Raw genomic sequence first — 20,326 nt, 5'->3', positions numbered from 1 at the left:
AATTTGTTAGAAAAATTAGTCATAGTTTTAGAAAATCAGTTTTACACAGAAGATATACACTTAACATCTTTGAGATGGTTATTAAGAATTGATTTGAAAAGTAATGCAGGGCTTAGAATCTGGTCAAATTAATTTTGGTATTATAATCAGAAGAGATGAGCAAAAATGTAATTACAGGATAAAGGTTAGATTTTTTTATTTTTTAATTTTTTTTATTTTTACGAAGTTAGAAGTGGGGAGACAGACAGATTCCCGCATGCGCCCGACCAGGATCCACCCAGCAAGCCCACCAGGGGACGATGCTCGACCCATCTGGGGTGTTGCTCTGTCATAACCAGACCCATTCTAGTGCCTGAGTTGGAGGCCATAGAGCCATCCTCAGCGCCCAGGCCAACTTTGCTCCAAAAGAGCCTTGGCTGTGGGAGGGGAAGAGAGAGAGAGAGGAAGGAGAGGGGGAAGGGTGGAGAAGCATATGGGCGCTTCTCCTGTGTGCCCTGGCTGAGAATTGAACCCAGACTTCCACACACTGGGCTGACACTCTACCGCTGAGCCAACCGGCCAGGGCACAGGTTAGATTTCTTTATTATGTTAACATAATTGTTGGTATTTTTGCATATTAACTTAGATACTAACTATAATTAGTGTATAAAGGGCTGCATACAATGCTACTGACATTTTGGACCTGAATCCGGAAAAAAAAATTTTTAAGACTTAATTCATTTTAGGAGAGTGAGAGAGAGAGAAGGGGGGAGGAACAGGAAGCATCAACTCCCATATGTGCCTTGACCAGGCAAGCTGAGGGTTTCAAACTTGTGACCTCAGCGTTCCAGGGCGACACTTTACCCACTGCACCACCACAGGTCAGGCCAGGAAAATGTTAAGAACAGGTGATATTAGCTGTTTACATAAATATCCCATTTTAAGATATGGTTTATAAAATGTGCTTAATTATGGGACTGGGGTATCTATCAAATTAGGAAGATTGGAATGTTGAAGATCAATTAATGTGATTAAGGAATACTTAGGAAGAGTGATAGAACATAAAATGATATAAAGCAAAAACCACACAGCATTACAACATTGGATAACTGGTCAATGTTTAGCATAGTACAAGTTGGTAGTAAGAAGTAAGAGATACTATTTGGCATTCACTAAATGGTGCTTCATTTTTAGCTGCTCTATATATAAGCTATATCTTAACATCATTCAGGTTGTTTTTTTTTTTGTATTTTTCTGAAGTTGGAAACGGGGAGGCAGTCAGACAGACTCCTGCATGCACCCGACCAGGATCCATCCGGCATGCCCACCAGGGGGCGATGCTCTGTCCATCTGGGGCGTTGCTCTGTTGCAACCAGAGCTATTCTAGTGCCTGAGGCAGAGGCCATGGAGCCATCATCAGCGCCCGGGCCAACTTTGCTCCAGTGGAACCTTGGCTGCCCCTTGGGAGGGGAAGAGAGAGATAGAGAGGAAGGAGGAGAGGGGGAGGGGTGGAGAAGCAGATGGACGCTTCTCCTGTGTGCCCTGGCTGGGAATCGAACCCGGGACTCCTGCACGCGAGGCCGACACTCTACCGGCCAGGGCCACATTCAGGTTTTTAAAAGTAGTTAGATATAGCAAGCAACCAGTTTCCAGGGCTGCCACATACATTATGCAGCTCTTCGTAATGCTGTGGCCCCTGTCCAGGTATGGTGATACTGGGAAGGAAATGCCGCGGAGGTGGCATCTGATTTATTAATCAGTTTGGTGAGGATGGTTGGAAAATTCATTCATTGAGTCTTCTCTGCTTTAGTATTTGGTTGAATATTTGGGCCTAAAAACCAAAAGCAAAATTCTGAATTGGGCCCCCACCCATCAACTCATCAGCATTATTTTCCTATGAATTTTTTTTTTTTGGCAGCTAATTGACATTTGCTTTGCCATTTTTAGGTTAATACTAATAGCTTTGTAGCTTTCTCTATTAGTTACATATTGCTGTGTAACAAATTACCCCAAAACTTGGTGGCTGAAAACAAATGACATTATCTTTTTTTTTTTGTCAAGAATTCAGAAGTAGCCTGACTGGTTGGTGGCGCAGTGGATGGAGCGTCAGTCTAGGATGCTGAGGTTGCAAGTTCAAAACCCCAAGTTCACCTGGTTTGAGTGTGGGCTCATCTGGGGCTTGAGGGCAGGCTAACCAGCTTGAGCATGGGGTTGCTGGCTTGAGCGTGGGATTACCAACATCCTGGGGTAACTGGGTTGGCTGGAGCACCCCCCTTCTATCGAGGCCTGTATGAGAAGCAATCGGTGAACAATTAAAGTGCTGCAGTTGTGAGTTGATGCTTCTCATCTCGCGTGCGCTCTCTCTCTCTCTCTCTCTCTCTCTCTTTCTCTCTCAAACAAAATAGAATTCAGAAGTAGTAATTAGAATTTAGTAAGTGGTTCTGGCCCAGGTCTTCTCCCGTTAAACTGAGGGAGGATCTAGGCTAGCTCATGTGGTTGTCAGCAGGCCTTTGAACACCAGTTTCCAAGTTCCTTAAGTGGCTATTGGCAGGCCTCAGGACTCTGGCTTTTGTTCAGAGACATGAATTTCTTGGCCGTAGGGTCTTTCCAGGGGGCTGCTTACAACATGGCAACTTGCTTATCCCAAGGTAGAGGCCCCCAAAACAAAAGGTATAGTCTTTATCATCTAATTTGCAAAGTGACGTCCTATTGCTTCTGTTCCTTAGAAATGAGTCACGAAATTCAGCCCATATTCAGAGGGAGATTACTGAAAGGTATGCATTCCAGAAGGTGGGATCATTATGACAATCTTAGAGGCTGCCAACGACACACCATCCTTTAAAGTTTAAAACTGGAATTATTGCAGAATTCTTTCGAAATGAAAACATATGGGGGAACCCAAAATATATACAATAGATAAAAGGGGAGCTGTTCTGTCCAGAGCAGGGGTCCTGACTTACCTGCCAGCATCCCTCTTCTTCAGCTTTTCCATACAGTTTGAGTCTTAACATCTATTTTTAAAAATGCTTTATTTATTTATTTATTTATTTATTTATTTATTTATTTATTTTAGTGAGAGGAGAGAGAGAGAAAGAGAAAAAGAAAGGCGGTGGGGGTTAGGGGCAGGAGGAGCAGGAAGCATCAGCTCATAGTTGCTTCCTGTATGTGCCTTGACTGGGCAAGTCTAGGATTTCAAACCTGCAACCTCAGCATTCCAGGTTGATGCTTATGCACTGTGTCACCACAGGTCTGGTAATATGTTCATGTAGCTCTTTTATTCTGCAAATTGTGACTCCTAATCAATAACATCAATTATTTTCTTTATCTTGCAATATGAAGACTATAGTTTCAAATAATAGTATCAAAATGAATACAAATGGGCCCTGGCCGGTTTGCTCAGTGGTAGAGCGTCAGCCTGGCGTACAGAAGTCCCGGGTTTGATTCCCGGCCAGGGTACACAGGAGAAGCACCCATCTGCTTCTCCACCCCTCCCCCTCTCCTTCCTTTCTGTCTCTCTCTTCCCCTCCTGCAGCCAAGGCTCCATTGGAACAAAGATGGTCGGGACGCTGGGGATGGCTCTATGGCCTCTGCCTCAGGTGCTAGAGTGGCTCTGGTTGTAACAGAGCGACGCCCCAGGTGGGCAGAGCATCGCCCCCTGGTGGGCATGCCGGGTGGATACCGGTTGGGCGCATATGGGAGTCTGTCTGACTGCCTTCCTGTTTCCAACTTCAGAAAAATACAAAAAAAAAAAAAAAAAAAAAGGGAATACAAATGAAAAATCTCTTGAGTGAAGTTTAGAATTTCTTTATAGTTCTTTTAGTCCTTAGGCTACATTCCTGTAAAGAGGTTATAACTAAAATCATTTGAAAATAATTTTATTTCTTGGTGGTCATGTTAATTGTTAGATTCTAGACATTGTTTCTGTAAACTTTACTTACATTAACTTATTTATTCCTTACAATAGCCCTGTGAAGTAGGTTCTTATTTTACAGATGATTAGTTTTTTGCCATCTTAATTTCAGTGTAATTTGCCTTAACAAGAAAATAGTACTGTTTTGTTTTTATAGGTTGATGTAGGTGAAGTGGTGAATAAAAATTAAGGAAAAGGAAAATTTTGATTGGGAATGAGATGGTATTTATAATTTGGGGACTCTGAGGGTAGTGTATCATGGCACTGAAAAGGGAGATAAGGCACCATAGATCCAATAAATGTTTGTTAAATGTATAAAGGAGAAAGTATTATTTTTATAATTTTTGTTTATAACTTCTGTGCCTGTAAAACTTTTCTCTTTTGAATGATAATGAGAAGGAGGTTCTAACTAGGAAAAACCAGATTAAATGAGATTCCTATCTGTGAACTGTTCAAGGACCAAAAAAAGAGGACAGTTTTTTCTAAATAACATTACTTAATAAATTTATAAGTCACTTTTAACCTTACTTTGGTCAACTGAGATTCAGCTCAATTATATTTACACATATTTATATGGGGGAACATATATATAGACATACATTTTTATATGGATTGTCAGTAATGTCACTTAAAGATGTGTGAATATGTGTATAATATCAAATTATATTACACTATTTCAGGATTCTAAGTCCAGGATTTGTCCAGAACAACTTACATATGTATAACCATAATACCTTACATTAGATATTTAAATCTTAATGAAAATTAGAAAATAATGTACCCTGGAATCATCAAAACCAATTCTATTTTAAGTTACTTCTTGCCAAAATGTAATGTCCAAACCCAAGTGGGTAGTAATGTAAGTGAAATTTAGATACCACATTGTTTTCTGAGCAGTTTTTCACTAAGTTCAGATTGAGTTGATAGAGTAGATTTTCATTAGTGGAATGCTTGATTTAGTTCTTGATTATTAAGGACGGACAAGTACCTTTTTGTGGATGGGTGTTATGATTATTAAAGCTTACACAGGATACTTTTGAATAGAATGCCCTAATTTTCAGAATTTCTTTTATAAGCCAAACTTAGTTGAGCTTATGGCATGATAACAGAAAACATCTTTCAGTGATGGTCTCTAAGTGACCCTTTTGGTTACCTTAAACATTAAAACATTTTCAAGATATTTTAATTCACTTCAGTTTAAAAAAAATGCATTTGATTCTATTTTAAATTCATAATACCTGAGTTTAATGGAGACTGCATTTGCTATAAATAAAATTTGGAAAATATTATTTAGTTCTTAATGACATCTTTTATACTGGCTATACCATAAAGATAAAATATTTGGATTATTGTGTCTTTGTCTAGTTGATCAAACATAGAAGACCATTGTGCCGTGCACTTGCTCGCTTGTCAGGGAATAGAAGTTAACTAGGATTTTGGTTAACTGGAAAAGTGAACTAGATGACTTCTTTGGTATTTATCTTTATATTACAGTTAGAAATGGAAGTCTAGGTAGTGCCTCTGTTTGAATAAAGGAGTCATTTAAAAATGAATGTAATAATTACTGTTATTTTTAAAACTCAGGCTTATGGAAGAATAGATTTAATTTACCAAAGACAATTTGTATCTTAAAATTAACTAGAAATCTAGCAAAAATCTTGACGCGTGCTGTTAGCCTTTACCAAATACAAATATTACCTCATAACAAGAATGAAGTGTAAGTCTGACCAGGCGGTGGTGCAGTGGATAGAGCATCGGACTGGGATACAGAAGACCCAGGTTCGAGACCCCAAGGTTGCCAGCTGTGCGCGGGCTCATCTGGTTTGAGCAAAAGCCCACCAGCTTGAACCCAAGTTCGCTGGCTCCAGCAAGGGGTTACTCGGTCTGCTGAAGGCCCGCGGTCAAGGCACATATGAGAAAGCAATCAATAAACAACTAAGGTGTTGCAATGTGCAACGAAAAACTAATGATTGATGCTGCTCATCTCTCTCCGTTCCTGTCTGTCTGTCCCTGTCTATCCCTCTCTCTGACTCACTCTCTGTCTCTGTAAAAAAATAAATAAATAAAATTTAAAAAAAGAATGAAATTTAAGATTTTTATTAGAATTACATTTTCAGTTTTTGTTGAATAATTATATATTATTTTATCCTATTTATGATTAAAATTAGGGAAAAGGTATACATTATCTTTGTTTCTATAGAATGCAGAACCATGAATCCATAGTTTCTTGAAGGTAGGAAATGGTTATTTAGTAACATAATGGTAAAAGAGAGGAGTATTACTAAAATATCTCTTTATCTTCAAAAGGAATTAGTTTGAAGTCATCACTGCTGCAGCATAATAAAATGAATGTGAGCCTGATTAATATGTGTTGAATTAAAGGTGATAGATTGTCTTGATGTGATCCTGAAAATAGAGGTTTGTTGAGAAGACCTTTTTTCCCCTTTTATTGGAAACAGGTTTTTTGTTTTATTTTTATTTATTGTTTTAAATTTATTTATTTATTCATTTTAGAGAGGAGAGAGAGAGAGAAGGAGCAGGAAGCTTCAACTCCCACATGTGCCTTGACCAGAAAGTGCAGGGTTTTGAACCGGCGACCTCAGCGTTCCAGGTCGACGCTTTATCCACTGCGCCACCACCAGTCACCCGGTTTTTTGTTTTATTTTAATGACAGATCCATTTTTAGGCAATTATTTAAAAAGTATAACAGTTAATAAAAAATATTACTATACTAATTTGTACAAGTAATAATGAAATTAAAATCAGCACTATTGTTTATCCATGGCCTTAACATACTTGTATATGTGTTTGTGGTTGGTTTGTTAATAGGCGGCAAATGGTTATTTTAAAGATTTAGTGATTGGTGAGTGGGGATTGTACTGATGCTTTTTATTTGAAGTCTTACATATTGTTAATCCATTGTAGTGGCCTCTACAAGAAAATTCAGTGAATGTTACTGACCATGGCTAGTTAGGAAATGACAGATTTTGTTCATCTATTTATCTTTGTACTAATTTAGAGACGATGGTGTTGTTTCAGTGAAATAGAATAGTCCTATAATTTATATTTGTATGTTAAAGTATAGTTGCCATTATAGTGGAAATTTACAAAATGAAACTATTCATCTTTTTGTTTGTTTGTTTGTCTTTACTTGTGTTTCTGATAATACCAGGAGATTTTGTTGACACTGTAGTTAGCAGATAGTTTCTGTATTTACTTTGGTTCATGAATATGTAGTTATTTGCTGAATTTACAACCCTTTCCTTTGTAGTTCTATATGTATTAATAATCTCAAATAAAATTTAATAATCTTCTTATTCTGATAGAGAAGAAAAAGCTGGATCACTTACCAGTAACTGGAGTTCTCCTATTGGGTAATCTCCACAGATCCACATTCTTTGAAGTTAATTGTGAATGCTTCGAGGACCAAGGAACCATTGAAATGCCCAATTTCAGGAAGGTAAGCAAGTACGCTGAAGCATGTCTCTAGCATCTCCCAAATCCTCTCCCCCCAGCTTTCTTACATATACGTCTGTACTGCATGCCCCCTCAGTGCCAGTGGATGCCCATCAGGAAGACTCATGCTGGACAGAAGGGCAAGAGAGGTGGATCTGTGAGGGAAAAGACCCAATAGGATAACTCAAGTTACTGGTAAGTAATCTAGTTTTTGCAAACTTGAGATTTTTTTCTCACTTTTCTTCTCTTTAGAAGGAGTTCATTTAGTTACAAAGAAAGGAAGTTGTTTGTGATAGCTTCTTTTTGTAAGTTTGATATGGATTATGGAATTTATTGTATGGATGGTAGATACCTAGTTATTAAATAGTATCTGAATAAATGTGACATTAATTTCAAAGTGTATCATTTACATGATGGCTGTTTATTACCTTATGGTAAATAGTGTAACAGTTCTAAAGTAATTTAAGGAAGCTCTTTGTTGAATTATTTTGTTCTTTTATTTGTGATGTTGCTTTATTGAAGTAAATACTTAACATTGTCAAATTTATGCTTATGCCAAATTTGACTAGAATCTTTTGGCATAGTACTGAACAGCAAAAATAGTTTTATGTTGCTTGACTAGCACTTCTTATGGACATAGTTTTCAGTGTACTTTTTAACTTTACTGAAGATATATTTGGAAAATAAATCAGGGCATGTTGTAATCATATTTACCATTTCTTTATTCACAGTGGATGGGCTTATTGATATGAAGGGTGGCACAATTGGCTTGGTTGTGTTTTCTGGTTCCTCAGGCACCAGATAACTTATTGAGCTGGCGTGTAAGTGTTAGAAATGGACAGCGCTTCTTTGCTTTTCATTTCTCTCTCGTCCATTCTGCATTCTTACCAGGGTACCATTTCTAAAAGGACACTTGGAGCACATCAAGAGCCTGTAGTAGTGCCCTGCTCTAGCTATTTTATAAAATTTTCATCCATGTGCTAGGTTGTTGTTAATGTTCAGGGTTTTATGAAGAGGAGTCACAAAGGAATGAGACAGCAATAACAATATTGCAAGTGGAGGACCACAATCTCTTAAGGATTGAAGTGCCTTGAAGAGATTAGTTATTCAATTTATTAAGCAGAAGTATATCATCTTGTGTAAGAAACTAATAAGCAGAATACAGTATACAATTTTATTACTTAGTTTTATAAAACTGATTGGATTTCTCTTGCCCTTTCTGAGACAAAACACCATCTGTCTGTCTGATTCCTGGCCTGCAGAAAGCTCCAGTTGGGCTGAACACTCATGTCCTTGGGCCTTCCCTGAACGTGACTGCTTTCAGTCACTGGTGCTTGACCTCACCCTTCACTTCCTCAGGATGGGAACAGAAAGTCTCTCGGTGCTTTGGCTTTCCTCCAACACTAGGTACTTAAGGCCTCTCATAATCCAGTGCCATTCAATTTTCTAACTCTAATTTCTTCGATATAGAACTTTTGTTTGGTCTTACCAGGACACTTATTGTATTTATATCATACTTTGGTTTGTTCTTTTCCATTTTCTTGATATGACCTTCTTTCCATTCTGCTTTTCTATATTTTAAGGTTGAGGTGAAGTTGTACCCTTTACATAAAATCTTTTTGTGCTGGCCCTGGCCGGTTGGCTCAGCGGTAGAGCATTGGCCTGGCGTGCGGGGGACCTGGGTTCAATTCCCGGCCAGGGCACATAGGAGAAGCGCCCATTTGCTTCTCCACCCCCACCCCCTCCTTCCTCTCTGTCTCTCTCTTCCCCTCCTGCAGCCAAGGCTCCATTGGAGCAAAGATGGCCCGGGCACTGGGGATGGCTCCTTGGCCTCTGCCCCAGGCGCTAGAGTGGCTCTGGTCGCGGCAGAGTGACCCCCCCGGAGGGGCAGAGCATTGCCCCCTGGTGGGCAGAGCTTCGCCCCTGGTGGGCGTGCCAGGTGGATCCCGGTTGGCCGCATGCGGGAGTCTGTCTGACTGTCTCTCCCCGTTTCCAGCTTCAGAAAAATACAAAAAAAAAAAAAATCTTTTTGTGCTAACACCTCTCTGTTTCAGTCAGTGGAGATATGAGATTGCTCTGAGGATTGAATTAATGGAATGTATTTAGGACAGTACCTAGCAACACACAGTGAATACTCTTCTTGTTAGCTGTTAATTGTAGGTTGATTTTAAACATTTGTGAGATTACAGATGTGGTTCTTATCTGTATGATACAGTTTAGACTTTAAATGTTTGTTTAAGATTATATTGTTCTTTCTTTTGAAATAAAACTCTTAAGCTGATCTAGGTGGTCTTTGAGGGCAAGAATAGAATTTTACTTTTTTTATCTTATTTAGTTTCTCATTCCAGTGACTGAGATTAAATTGTATCCACTAAAAAATTTGTTTTTTTCTCTTATCTAAATTCACAAATATACTAAACAGTTTCTTCATTTACAAATAGGTTTACTTGGTTTATTAATGCTATCTATGCTGTATGTTTTAAGAACATGTTTTTTCCTTTCAAACTGGTATAGTGAAATTAAGATTGTTCAGTACAATATAAACTTCTTCTATGGAACATTACAAAGGAGTGTGTAGTTTTGAGAGTTAATTAGATTGGCTTTACTTTAAGACTCTGGTAGTGTTAGAAAAAAAATTGGAAATTCAGTAGTGTACTTGATTTTTGAGGTTTTATTAACTTAGAAGGTTATTGCTTAATTTTCAGGAATGCTTGGATTTAAGTATACCTGTCTGATGGAGCAGTAAATGAAATCTGTTTTCAAGTCATTGAAGAAGGAACTGCTTTTTGACAGATTGAGTATCACTACTAAATAATAACCAGAGAACCAATAGACAAGCCAAGATAAAGACCATCTGGTCAAATGACTTGAGTGGTTTTTTTAAATTAAATTTATTGGGGTGACATTGGTTAATAAAAGTACATAGATTTTGGATGTACCATTTCATAATACATCATCTGTACACTACACTGCACATTCACCACCCCTGGTTGAGTCTCCTTCCATCACCATTTGTCCTCCCTTTCCCCTCTTCCACCTCCCCCACCCCTACTTTCTCTCCTGTAATCACCACATTGGTCTAAGTCTTATGAGCTTTTTTCCCTCCTTTGTTTAATCCCTTTACATTTTTCACCCAGCCTCTATCCCCCTTCCCCTCTGACAGCTCTCAGCCTGCTTTCTGTTTATTAATCTGTTTGTATTTTGTTGGTTAGTAAATTCTGTTCATTAGATTTCACATGTAAATGAAATCATGGTACTTGTCTTTCTCTGACTGGCTTATTTTAATGCTGGTTTTTAGTCTACTCATACACATCCATGTAAGAGACTATTCTTTCTTATGCTTTATTTGGTTTGATAATGGTATGATGGCTATATTGAGGATACCCTTCTTCTTTAAAGGTATATACTGAAATATTTAGAATTGAGTATCATAATGGGTTTAGGAAAGGGCTCAGAAAACAAAATGTGGGTATTTTGGTATGGTGTGTGTATGTATATATAAAGAGAGATAAAAAGAAAGATAAAGCAAATGTTGCACATGTTAATTTTGAACCTGGGTGAAGGGCATATAGATGTATATATACATTGTACTTTTAACTTTTATGTTGATTTGATATTTCTCAGAAAAAAAGTTGGAGCCTGACCTGTTGTGGCACAATGGGATAAAGCATCAACCTGGAATGCTTAGGTTGCCGGTTCGAAACCCTGGGCTTGCCTTGTCAAGGCACATGTGGGAGTTGATGCTTCTCTCTCTCTCTCATTCTCTCTCTCTCTCTCTCTCTCCCCCTCTCTAAAAATGGAATAAAGTCTTAAAAAAAAAGTTGGAGAGAAATTATATCAAAAAGAACTTTAGTGTACTTCCGTTTTTCTAATTCTAAAATGAGAATGATAGAACTTGTTCTTTCCACGCCTTGATGCAGGTAGGCACAGTGGGATAGCATTTGGTAGATAGAATAGCAGTCAAGAGGACTTCTAAGAAGGTGTTTATGTGTGTGTGTGTGTGTGTGTGTGTGTGTGTGTATGTATGTATGTGTGTGTGTGTTTTACATTAAAGGAGAGTTTTATAGTGGAAAAGTTTTTGAAGAACATTTAACCTAAAAGTATGTTAGCTTAAAATATATCTATTTCCAGTCTATTAAGAGCATATTGCATTACAATTGAACAAGAACAATCAACAAACAATTTATAGATACATATCAATTGAAAATGAAAAATTTAGCAAGTTTTTTTAATTTTTTAATGAATTAATTTTTTTGAAGGGAGGGGCCCCTGACCAACAGGGGAGGAGAAAGAGAGATGGTAGTAGATGGCGAATAAGAAACAGGTTTTTATGAAGGGAGGGGACGGGCTCTCAGAGAGAAGAGAGAGAGGAGAGAGTTGGAAGTCCGCGGAGAAGGAAAGATTAGGAGTGGAGGTTTTTTTTTTTTTTTTTTTTTTTTTCATTTTTCTGAAGCTGGAAACAGGGAGAGACAGTCAGACAGACTCCCGCATGCGCCCGACCGGGATCCACCCGGCACACCCACCAGGGGCGGTGCTCTGCCCCCCAGGGGGCGATGCTCTGCCCATCCTGGGCGTCGCCATATTGCGACCAGAGCCACTCTAGCGCCTGAGACAGAGGCCACAGAGCCATGCCCAGCGCCCGGGCCATCTTTGCTCCAATGGAGCCTTGGCTGCGGGAGGGGAAGAGAGAGACAGAGAGGAAAGCGCGGCGGAGGGGTGGAGAAGCAAATGGGCGCTTCTCCTATGTGCCCTGGCCGGGAATCGAACCCGGGTCCTCCGCACGCTAGGCCGACGCTCTACCGCTGAGCCAACCGGCCAGGGCAGGAGTGGAGGTTTTAGGTGAGATTTCTCTGGCCAGAAAAAGGCCTGCACGGTGGAACAGGCGGCACAGAGATTAAGGACGGGTGCGCGAATAATTAGAGGCCGTGTATGTAAGAAATCTCCAATCAGTTCCCATCTTTTTTGGTGATAGTTAAATTGGTGAGGGTGTTAACACCAAAAGTCCCTTCAGGAGGCTAATTCAGTGGGTTCTGTGGCCTGGCCACAGCGGAGAAGAACAGTTTCCTCCTCCCTAGGGATGGAAATTCCCGTGCCCCAACAGCTGCCCTCAGTTCTTGGAGTGGTCAGACCCTAGTATTAGCATCCCAAAAACTCAAGGTCCAGCCACGGATGAAAGTGGATGTGCCTGGGGAGGTCTCCACAAGCACACGCACTCGGACAGACAGAAAAGACCCCCCGACGTAGCCATGGTTCCGGACAGGGAGTCTCGGGAAAAAGAACTGAGAAGAAGGCGGAGGCAGGGGACCCTCAGCACCATGCGCCGAAGTGGGTGGAAGGTCGGAGATCCTGGTTCTTTCTCGGAGGGGAGGGGAAAGGAGCGGTCCTTGCAGACTTCTAACTCCTTCCCGGTTTTCGGCACCAAAATGTAAGGTATTTTTCTCCGCCGAGAAGGAAGGAAGAGGCTAGAGCCACAAAATGTGGAATAGCAGACGGCTTTATTGGGTACAGAGTGCACATCCCGCCCGGCAAGGTTCCCTGGCCCCGAGGAAAGAAAGATGGAGGAGAGATGGAGGTCAGGGAAGTTGCCAAATTTAGCAAGTTTTAACTCAATAAATGGACATAATAGAAGTTATACACAGCTGAAGAAAAGTTGATTTTAGTCTGACCAGGCGGTGGCAGAGTGAATAGAGCATTGACTTGGGATGCTGAGGACCCAGGTTCAAAACCCTGAAGTTGCTGGCTTGAGCGCAGGTTCACCAGCTTAAGCGTGGAGTCACTGGCTTGAGTGTGGGATCATAGGCATGACCTGTTGGTCGCTGACTTGAGCAAAGGGTCACTGACTCGGCTGGAGCTCCCAAGTCAAGGCACGTATGAGAAAGCAACCAAGGAACAACTAAGGTGTGATGCAACTATGAGTTGATGTGTCTCATCTCTCTCTCTTCCTGCCTCTTGCTAAATATGTATTCACACACACACACACACACATACACACACACACACACACTCAGTATCTATATATATCAAGACAAAACTGGTAACTCAGAACACAGCACAGGTAGATTAAAGAGATGAAAAATACAGAAGAAAAGCTAAGATGCCTTGGAGGTTAGATTGAAAAACTTAACAAAAGTCTTGTTGGAGTTCCAGGAGGATACAGAGGATGGTAGAGAAGCAATATTGAAAAAATGCCTAAGAATTTTTCAAGAATTAAAATATGTATAACTTATGAACTAATTAGACCTTAGTCACAATGAAACATTGTATCAAAACTTGAGAAATACAAGAAAAGTGCTTAGGGGCAAACTTATAACCTTAACTGCATGTTTTAGGTTAAAATAAATGAACCAGATATTCAACTTAAAAAAGTAGAAAGTAAAACCAAAGAAAGAAGGAAAAGAGAGGAAATAAAAATAGAATTTGGTTAGATAGAAAATAATCAACAATAAGAAAATAGTGATATTTATCCAAATCAAAGCTGCTTTGCAGCTGATTAAGTTCTGAAAATACTCATCAAGAAATAGATGACAAATAATAAAACTTAAAAAATGGAATATAGTTACAAAGCAATCATGTATAAAAAAGGAATATAATTACAAGTGTAATGGTAACTTCAATGATCTCAAGAAAAATACTTTTGATTTGTATGTATATAAATTTCTTAAACCAAGTGAAATGATCTGTTTTCTAGGGAAAAATAATCATTTCAAAATTGACTGTAGAAGAAAAAAGAAAATCCAAAGAAATTAAAAATTGTTTAAGAAATTTCCCCAGGAAGAATATTTTAATAATAGCAACTTTATTAAGTTATAATTCACAAACTATGCCATTACCCATTTGAAATGTATGATTCAGTTTCTAGTATTTTTTCAGTTATGCAACTATTACTATAATCAGTTTTAGAATATTTTCAGCCTGACCTGTGGTGGCGCAGTGGATAAAGCGTCAACCTGGAAACACTGAGGTTGCCGGTTCAAAACCCTGGCTTGCCTGGTCAAGGCACATATGGGAGTTGATGCTTCCTGCTCCTCCCCCTTCTCTCTCTCTCTCCCCCTCCTTTCTAAAATGGAAAAATAAAATAAAATAAAATAAAAAAATAGAATATTTTTATCATCTCAGAAGGAAACTGCACCTACTAGCACTCAATCCCAGTTCTCTACAACCAGCATTAGGCAGCCACTAATCCACTCTCTGCCTCTATGGATTTATCTCTTCTAGACATTTCATATAAATACAACAGTTTAATATGTGAGCTTTTGTGATTTACTTCTTTCACTTAGCATAATATTTTTAAGGTCCAACCACGTTGTAGCATGTATCAATATACATGTTACACCCCAGATGGGCAGAGCATCGCCCCCTGGTGAGCATGCCGGGTGGATCCCGGTCTGGCACATGCGGAAGTCTTTCTGACTGCCTCCCCGCTTCTAACTACAGAAAAAAAAAAAAAATCAAGCTGTGTACAGTGTTTGTTTACTTTATGTAAATTATACCTCAATACGAAAGTAAAAAAAACATTTAAATAGTATATAACCTTAATACAGGAAAAGGCAGATGAATGTAACAGAGCTTAGAAATGGATCCACATGTATTTGAATTTGGTAATTGCTGGATATGGCATTTTCTTTTAACGGAAAGAGCGTGAACCAGCAAATTAGTTTTCTATATGGGGTAAGGGACTAGATCTCAAACCATATGCAGAAATACATTCCAGTTGGTTAAACACTGAACATGAAAAAAAGTTTTAAAGAAGAAGAAACTATAGAAGAATATGTTTTTAGGATATTCAAGGTCTTTTTAAACTAGTCGAGAAAAGAAATCTGAACCATTAAGGATAAAGGGTTTGAGAACCTCAAAAACAAAAACGTAGGTTTAATAAAAGATATCATAAGCCAAACTAAAACATAACTGGCACAACTGGGAGATACGCGGAGTCTGTAATAGCCAGTGGATTTGTGTTCAGAGTATATAAAGATCAAAAGAATAAGATAATACAAATAAAAAATAAAATCAGCAATAGATATTAAGGGAATTCATAGCAGAGAAAACTGGAAATTGGAATGGCTAATGAACTGAGAAGATGCTTAGTCTCATTTGCAGGGAAATGCAGTTAAAAACTTATGAGCCATCAGTTTTCACTCATTAGATTGCAAAGCTCAGGATCAGGTAAATGTTACATGGTTGAAAATGTGCATACTCTAGTATTCTGCAGTTACCATTCAAGGTGTTAGTCTAGAGAATCTTGTACATTTGCCCAGCATTTGTGCAGGGATATTTGTTTGGAAAAAAATCTAAACCTCTGTCAGATGCGCTCTTCTTCCTGGGAGTACCCCTACACATTTTCTTCCTCCTCTTTTACCCCTACAGTGGGTGTCTCCTAAACTCTTAAGTTCCTATGAAACTTGCAACCAGGGGAGCAATGGCTAGCAGCAGCTTATCACTGGCTAACTTCCTGACCTGCGCTCAAGTCTCCCTTCCCCCCGACTCGCCAGAGAGCTGACAGCAACTTTGCCTTGGCTTACTTATTGTCACGTTTTTAGGGAGCCAAAGCAGCCTCAGCTCGTCTCTCTGTTGCTGCTTCTTAGACCCTTCCTTATTTCACTGTCCCCAGCTTTAATAAATGTACTGTAAAAAAAAAAAAAAAAAAAAAAGGTAGCAATAGGAGGCAGGAATAAATAAGGTATAAAATAGTTGTATAACAGAGAATTTCCTAGTACTTAGATCTATGTTCAGTTTATTATCATTGGTGATTTTTTTTTCCATTAAGAAACAAATTATACTGTCTATGTGCAGGGATTATTCTAAGTATTTTATAAACATTAACTATTTTATTTAGTTATTGGGGTGACATTGATTAATAATAAAATTACATAGATTTCAGATGTACAATTTTATAATACATCATCTGTATATTGCATCATGTGTTCACCACCTCAAAACATGAACTGTTTTAGTTCTAGGAATTCAGAAACATTCACTGTCATTATCTCCATTTTATATATGGGAGTGCTGAAATAACCTACCCACTCTCACAGGCAGTAAATAGAGCCAGGATTCAGAGCTAGGATTTGACCTTCAGTGGCCTGGCTCCAGAGTCTACTATGCCATATTGCCTTTTGTATATAAATATGAGGAGAGACCTCATAAATGTAAGGAAAAGTTTGTCACAGAATGATGTGATCTCATTTATGCAAATTTGTTGTAGTGTTTCCTTTTGGTTGGGGTTGGGAAGTGAGGGAGATCTAGTGATAGTGGTGGGAGGAAATCAACTTTATGAAACTGCCTGTTTTCTTTCCCCCTGTCCTTCCCTCCCCTTCCTTTTCCCTTCCTTTCATGGAAATTGTTTTGCCTACTCTGTTTCTATGGTTCTTTCCCCAGATTTGGATCGTTTGCTCATATGGATAGATCGGTACTCCGCTGAAGACGCATGTGAACCCCCATGTAGATCTTACAGGCCTCTCTCTAAGAAGCTCCTTTTTCTCTTAAGTCTAGCCTTTGCATTTTCAACCCTTAACTCAGCAAGACTGCACAGGTCTCTTTGGATTCTCTCTCCCTGCATGGCACCCTGGAGATGTTCTCTAGTGTGAGAGGTTCCTAATTTTTTTAGCGGGGGGGGGGGGGGGGGGGGGGGAGACCTACCTGTTCTTCCTGAAAGAATATGTATATTGCTTTTAAACACCTACATTTAATGTACATATATGCTTATTTTTGCAAGAAAATACACAGGAAGGATTGGCCTTTATTATTTTAATCTTCATTTATTTATTTATTTATTTATTTATTTATTTTATTTTTTTATTTTTGTATTTTTCTGAAGCTAGAAACTGGGAGAGACAGTCAGACAGACTCCCGCATGCGCCCGACCGGGATCCGGGATCCACCCGGCACGCCCACCAGGGGCGATGCTTTGCCCACCAGGGGGCGATGCTCTGCCCCTCCAGAGCGTCGCTCTGCCGCGACCAGAGCCACTCCAGCGCCTGAGGCAGAGGCCAAGGAGCCATCCCCAGCGCCCGGGCCATCTTTGCTCCAATGGAGCCTTGGCTGCGGGAGGGGAAGAGAGAGACAGAGAGGAAGGAGGGGGGGTGGAGAAGCAAATGGGCGCCTCTCCTATGTGCCCTGGCCGGGAATCAAACCCGGGTCCCCCGCACGCCAGGCCGACGCTCTACCGCTGAGCCAACCGGCCAGGGCCTTCATTTATTTTTGATACTGGTTATAGTAGAAAAAGAAAGCAGTGGCCTTAGCACAATGGCTATCATTTAATCTAGTTCTGAGATAGCCACAGATGAGTGCCAGACACCAAGTTAGGGATAAGGAGATTAATTGGTTTCATCCTGTCTTTAAAGAGTTCAGAGTTTTACAGGGAAAGAGGTAAAATAAATAATTTTAATTCAGTATGTTAAGTGCAGATTTCTTTATCCCCCTGTTTTTCTATCCCCACCCTTTTCCCTCTAAATACATATAGGAGAAGGGGAAATATCTTGATTTGGGGCATAGGAAACAGACGATGAAATACCAATGGCAATCTTGCTGCTTACTCTTTTTTTTTTTTTTTTTTTTCCATTAATTTTTTTTTTTTTTTTCATTTTTTCTGAAGCTGGAAACGGAGAGACAGTCAGACAGACTCCCGCATGTGCCCAACCGGGATCCACCCGGCACGCCCACCAGGGGGCGACGCTCTGCCCACCAGGGGGCGATGCTCTGCCCATCCTGGGTGTCGCCATGTTGCGACCAGAGCCACTCTAGCGCCTGAGGCAGAGGCCACAGAGCCATCCCCAGCGCCGGGGCCATCTTTGCTCCAATGGAGCCTCGGCTGTGGGAGGGGAAGAGAGAGACAGAGAGGAAGGCGCGGCGGAGGGGTGGAGAAGCAAATGGGCGCTTCTCCTGTGTGCCCTGGTCGGGAATCGAACCCGGGTCCTCCGCACGCTAGGCCGACGCTCTACCGCTGAGCCAACCGGCCAGGGCCTGCTTACTCTTTTTTACATAACTACTAGGGAATAAACAAACCTATAATGGTTGGAGGTAGTAGCTTGTTCACCCCTGTATCTCCAAAACTTAAACTTCAAATGACTTACGTATGCTTTGTATTAGTAGACTCCTAGATGTTTAAATGAATAATTGATCACTTTCACTCTTCACTGTCAAATCAGCTTGCACCCGAATCCAAATTCTCCTTAAGCCATGTGCAATGTCTTGTATTGGCTCCATTTTTTCCACTCATTACCAAAGTCTTAGGTAAGTCGACTGAGAACACAATATAAAGTCTTGAATTGTTTTGTGCCAAAGAACTTTGATTTGAGAAATACTTTAATTAATCTCGAAGAAAATTTGAATCTCTAAATCCAGTTTTCATTGTGCTGAGTCCAACACATTTAAAAAAAACCACAATAATAGTGTAATATTGAGGTAGTACAACTGTATTCCTCAGAATCACTATATTCTCTTTTAGTCACTGCTGTCTTGTATTGTGTTTATATCCTGCATCTTATTTGTGCAGTTCTTAATTTCCTAAAACCACACATTCTCTTGAAGTTTCCAGATGGAACATGAACTGTTTCTAGATTGTATTAGCGTTTATAATTAGAGAATTGCCGTGGCTTTTTAAATTGTCATGTTGTCTCATAAAAACTAGTTGCAGTACTGTTATTTCCTCTCATTTCAGTGAGAGATTTGTGTTTCCCTTGGTAGCGAATCAGTGTCACTGTTAGGTGAGATCTTTCCCAAGGTTAAAAAATTTAATATCTAAAAATTCCTAAGAATTGGTATACTTGAATAAATCATAGTGAAAGATGTTGATCTTACTTTGTAATAACAATTGGATTATATGTAATTGAGAAAATTTTTATACAAAGCATATTTGCTGAATGGATTATAGTCATCAAAGTATTGGTCAAATCCTGTTCCATGTGTACATCTTTCTTATGATATAACCCTTTTGCCAGAGATAACATGAAGAGAGCCTGGTTACCATTTGGTGGAACAATCCTGCTCAAGCTCTGCCCAGAAATTTGATTCAATCTCTTTGCTGGATAGTCTGTAAGCTGTCATTGTTCTTCACATTACAGGGTGTACCCAAGAGGAATTTAATACTAAAAGAACGGGCAATATTAAATTCAATGAAAAAGTTAGAATAGTTGTTAATTTAAGGTTTCACATTAAACATGACTAATTTATAACAGTGCTCTCTAATAGAAATGTAACGTAAATCACAGAAGAGAGCCATATGTGTAATTTTAAAATTTCTTTTGACCAAATTAAAAAATAAAATGTAACAGGTGAAATTACTTTTAATATTATATTGTGTTTAATGTAATGTATCTAAAGTATTGTCTTTTAATTACTAGTGAAATATTTTGCAATCTTTCTCGTACTAAGTTTTCAAAATCTGTGTTATATTTTATACTTAGAAAGCATTTCAATTTGGGCTAACACATTTTCCATTCCTAGTACTCACATGTGGCTTCTGCATTGTGTAGCACAGGCTGGGTGTATCTGAGAGAATATTTGGTTCTGTATCATTCTTCTGTTACTTCTCATTACAGGTGCTTTTGAGTATTTTTTTTTCTTTTACTATTTCACCTGTTCGTGGGTGCTTGGCTTTACTATCCATCAGTGGTCACCTGAAACTCTACTGTTCATTCCTAAATTTGATAGCATTTAGGTCTTTCTGTAGTGGTTCCTGATACTAGGTTTACTTATGATAATTTTTTTTAGATAAAGTGTAAAATGTTCTTCCTGTAAGCTTTGAATCAGAATATTGATTCTTGCTTTTATCAGACTGTCAGACTCAGACCTTGAACATGGGGAATTGTAGGTAGGATTGCACATTATTGTCATTGTCATTTCCTTCACCTTAGCAGGGTAAAAAACCTCTTTTCTTGACTTAAAGTTGCTCTGAACCAGAAGAATTTCTTATTTGATAATTTCATTTGGACGTCCATTCCCTAAGATACTGTTGCTTAGAGATTTTCAAGGTAATGCACATTT

At 39.2% G+C, this 20,326-nt stretch overlaps 1 protein-coding gene across 1 annotated transcript in view; it reads left to right on the top strand.

Annotated features, from left to right (window-relative positions):
* The window catches only part of YAF2 (YY1 associated factor 2), an 81,723-nt gene that overhangs the window by 22,453 nt on the left and 38,944 nt on the right, over window positions 1–20,326 (top strand). The window contains 2 exon segments of the mRNA XM_066368975.1: window positions 7,277–7,295; window positions 7,297–7,349. Of these exon segments, the coding sequence (XP_066225072.1) occupies window positions 7,277–7,295; window positions 7,297–7,349 (72 nt within the window).

This window comes from Saccopteryx leptura, chromosome 2 (genome assembly GCF_036850995.1).
Source record: "Saccopteryx leptura isolate mSacLep1 chromosome 2, mSacLep1_pri_phased_curated, whole genome shotgun sequence".
Taxonomy (NCBI): domain Eukaryota; kingdom Metazoa; phylum Chordata; class Mammalia; order Chiroptera; family Emballonuridae; genus Saccopteryx; species Saccopteryx leptura.
This window is presented reverse-complemented; position numbering and strand designations above follow the sequence as displayed.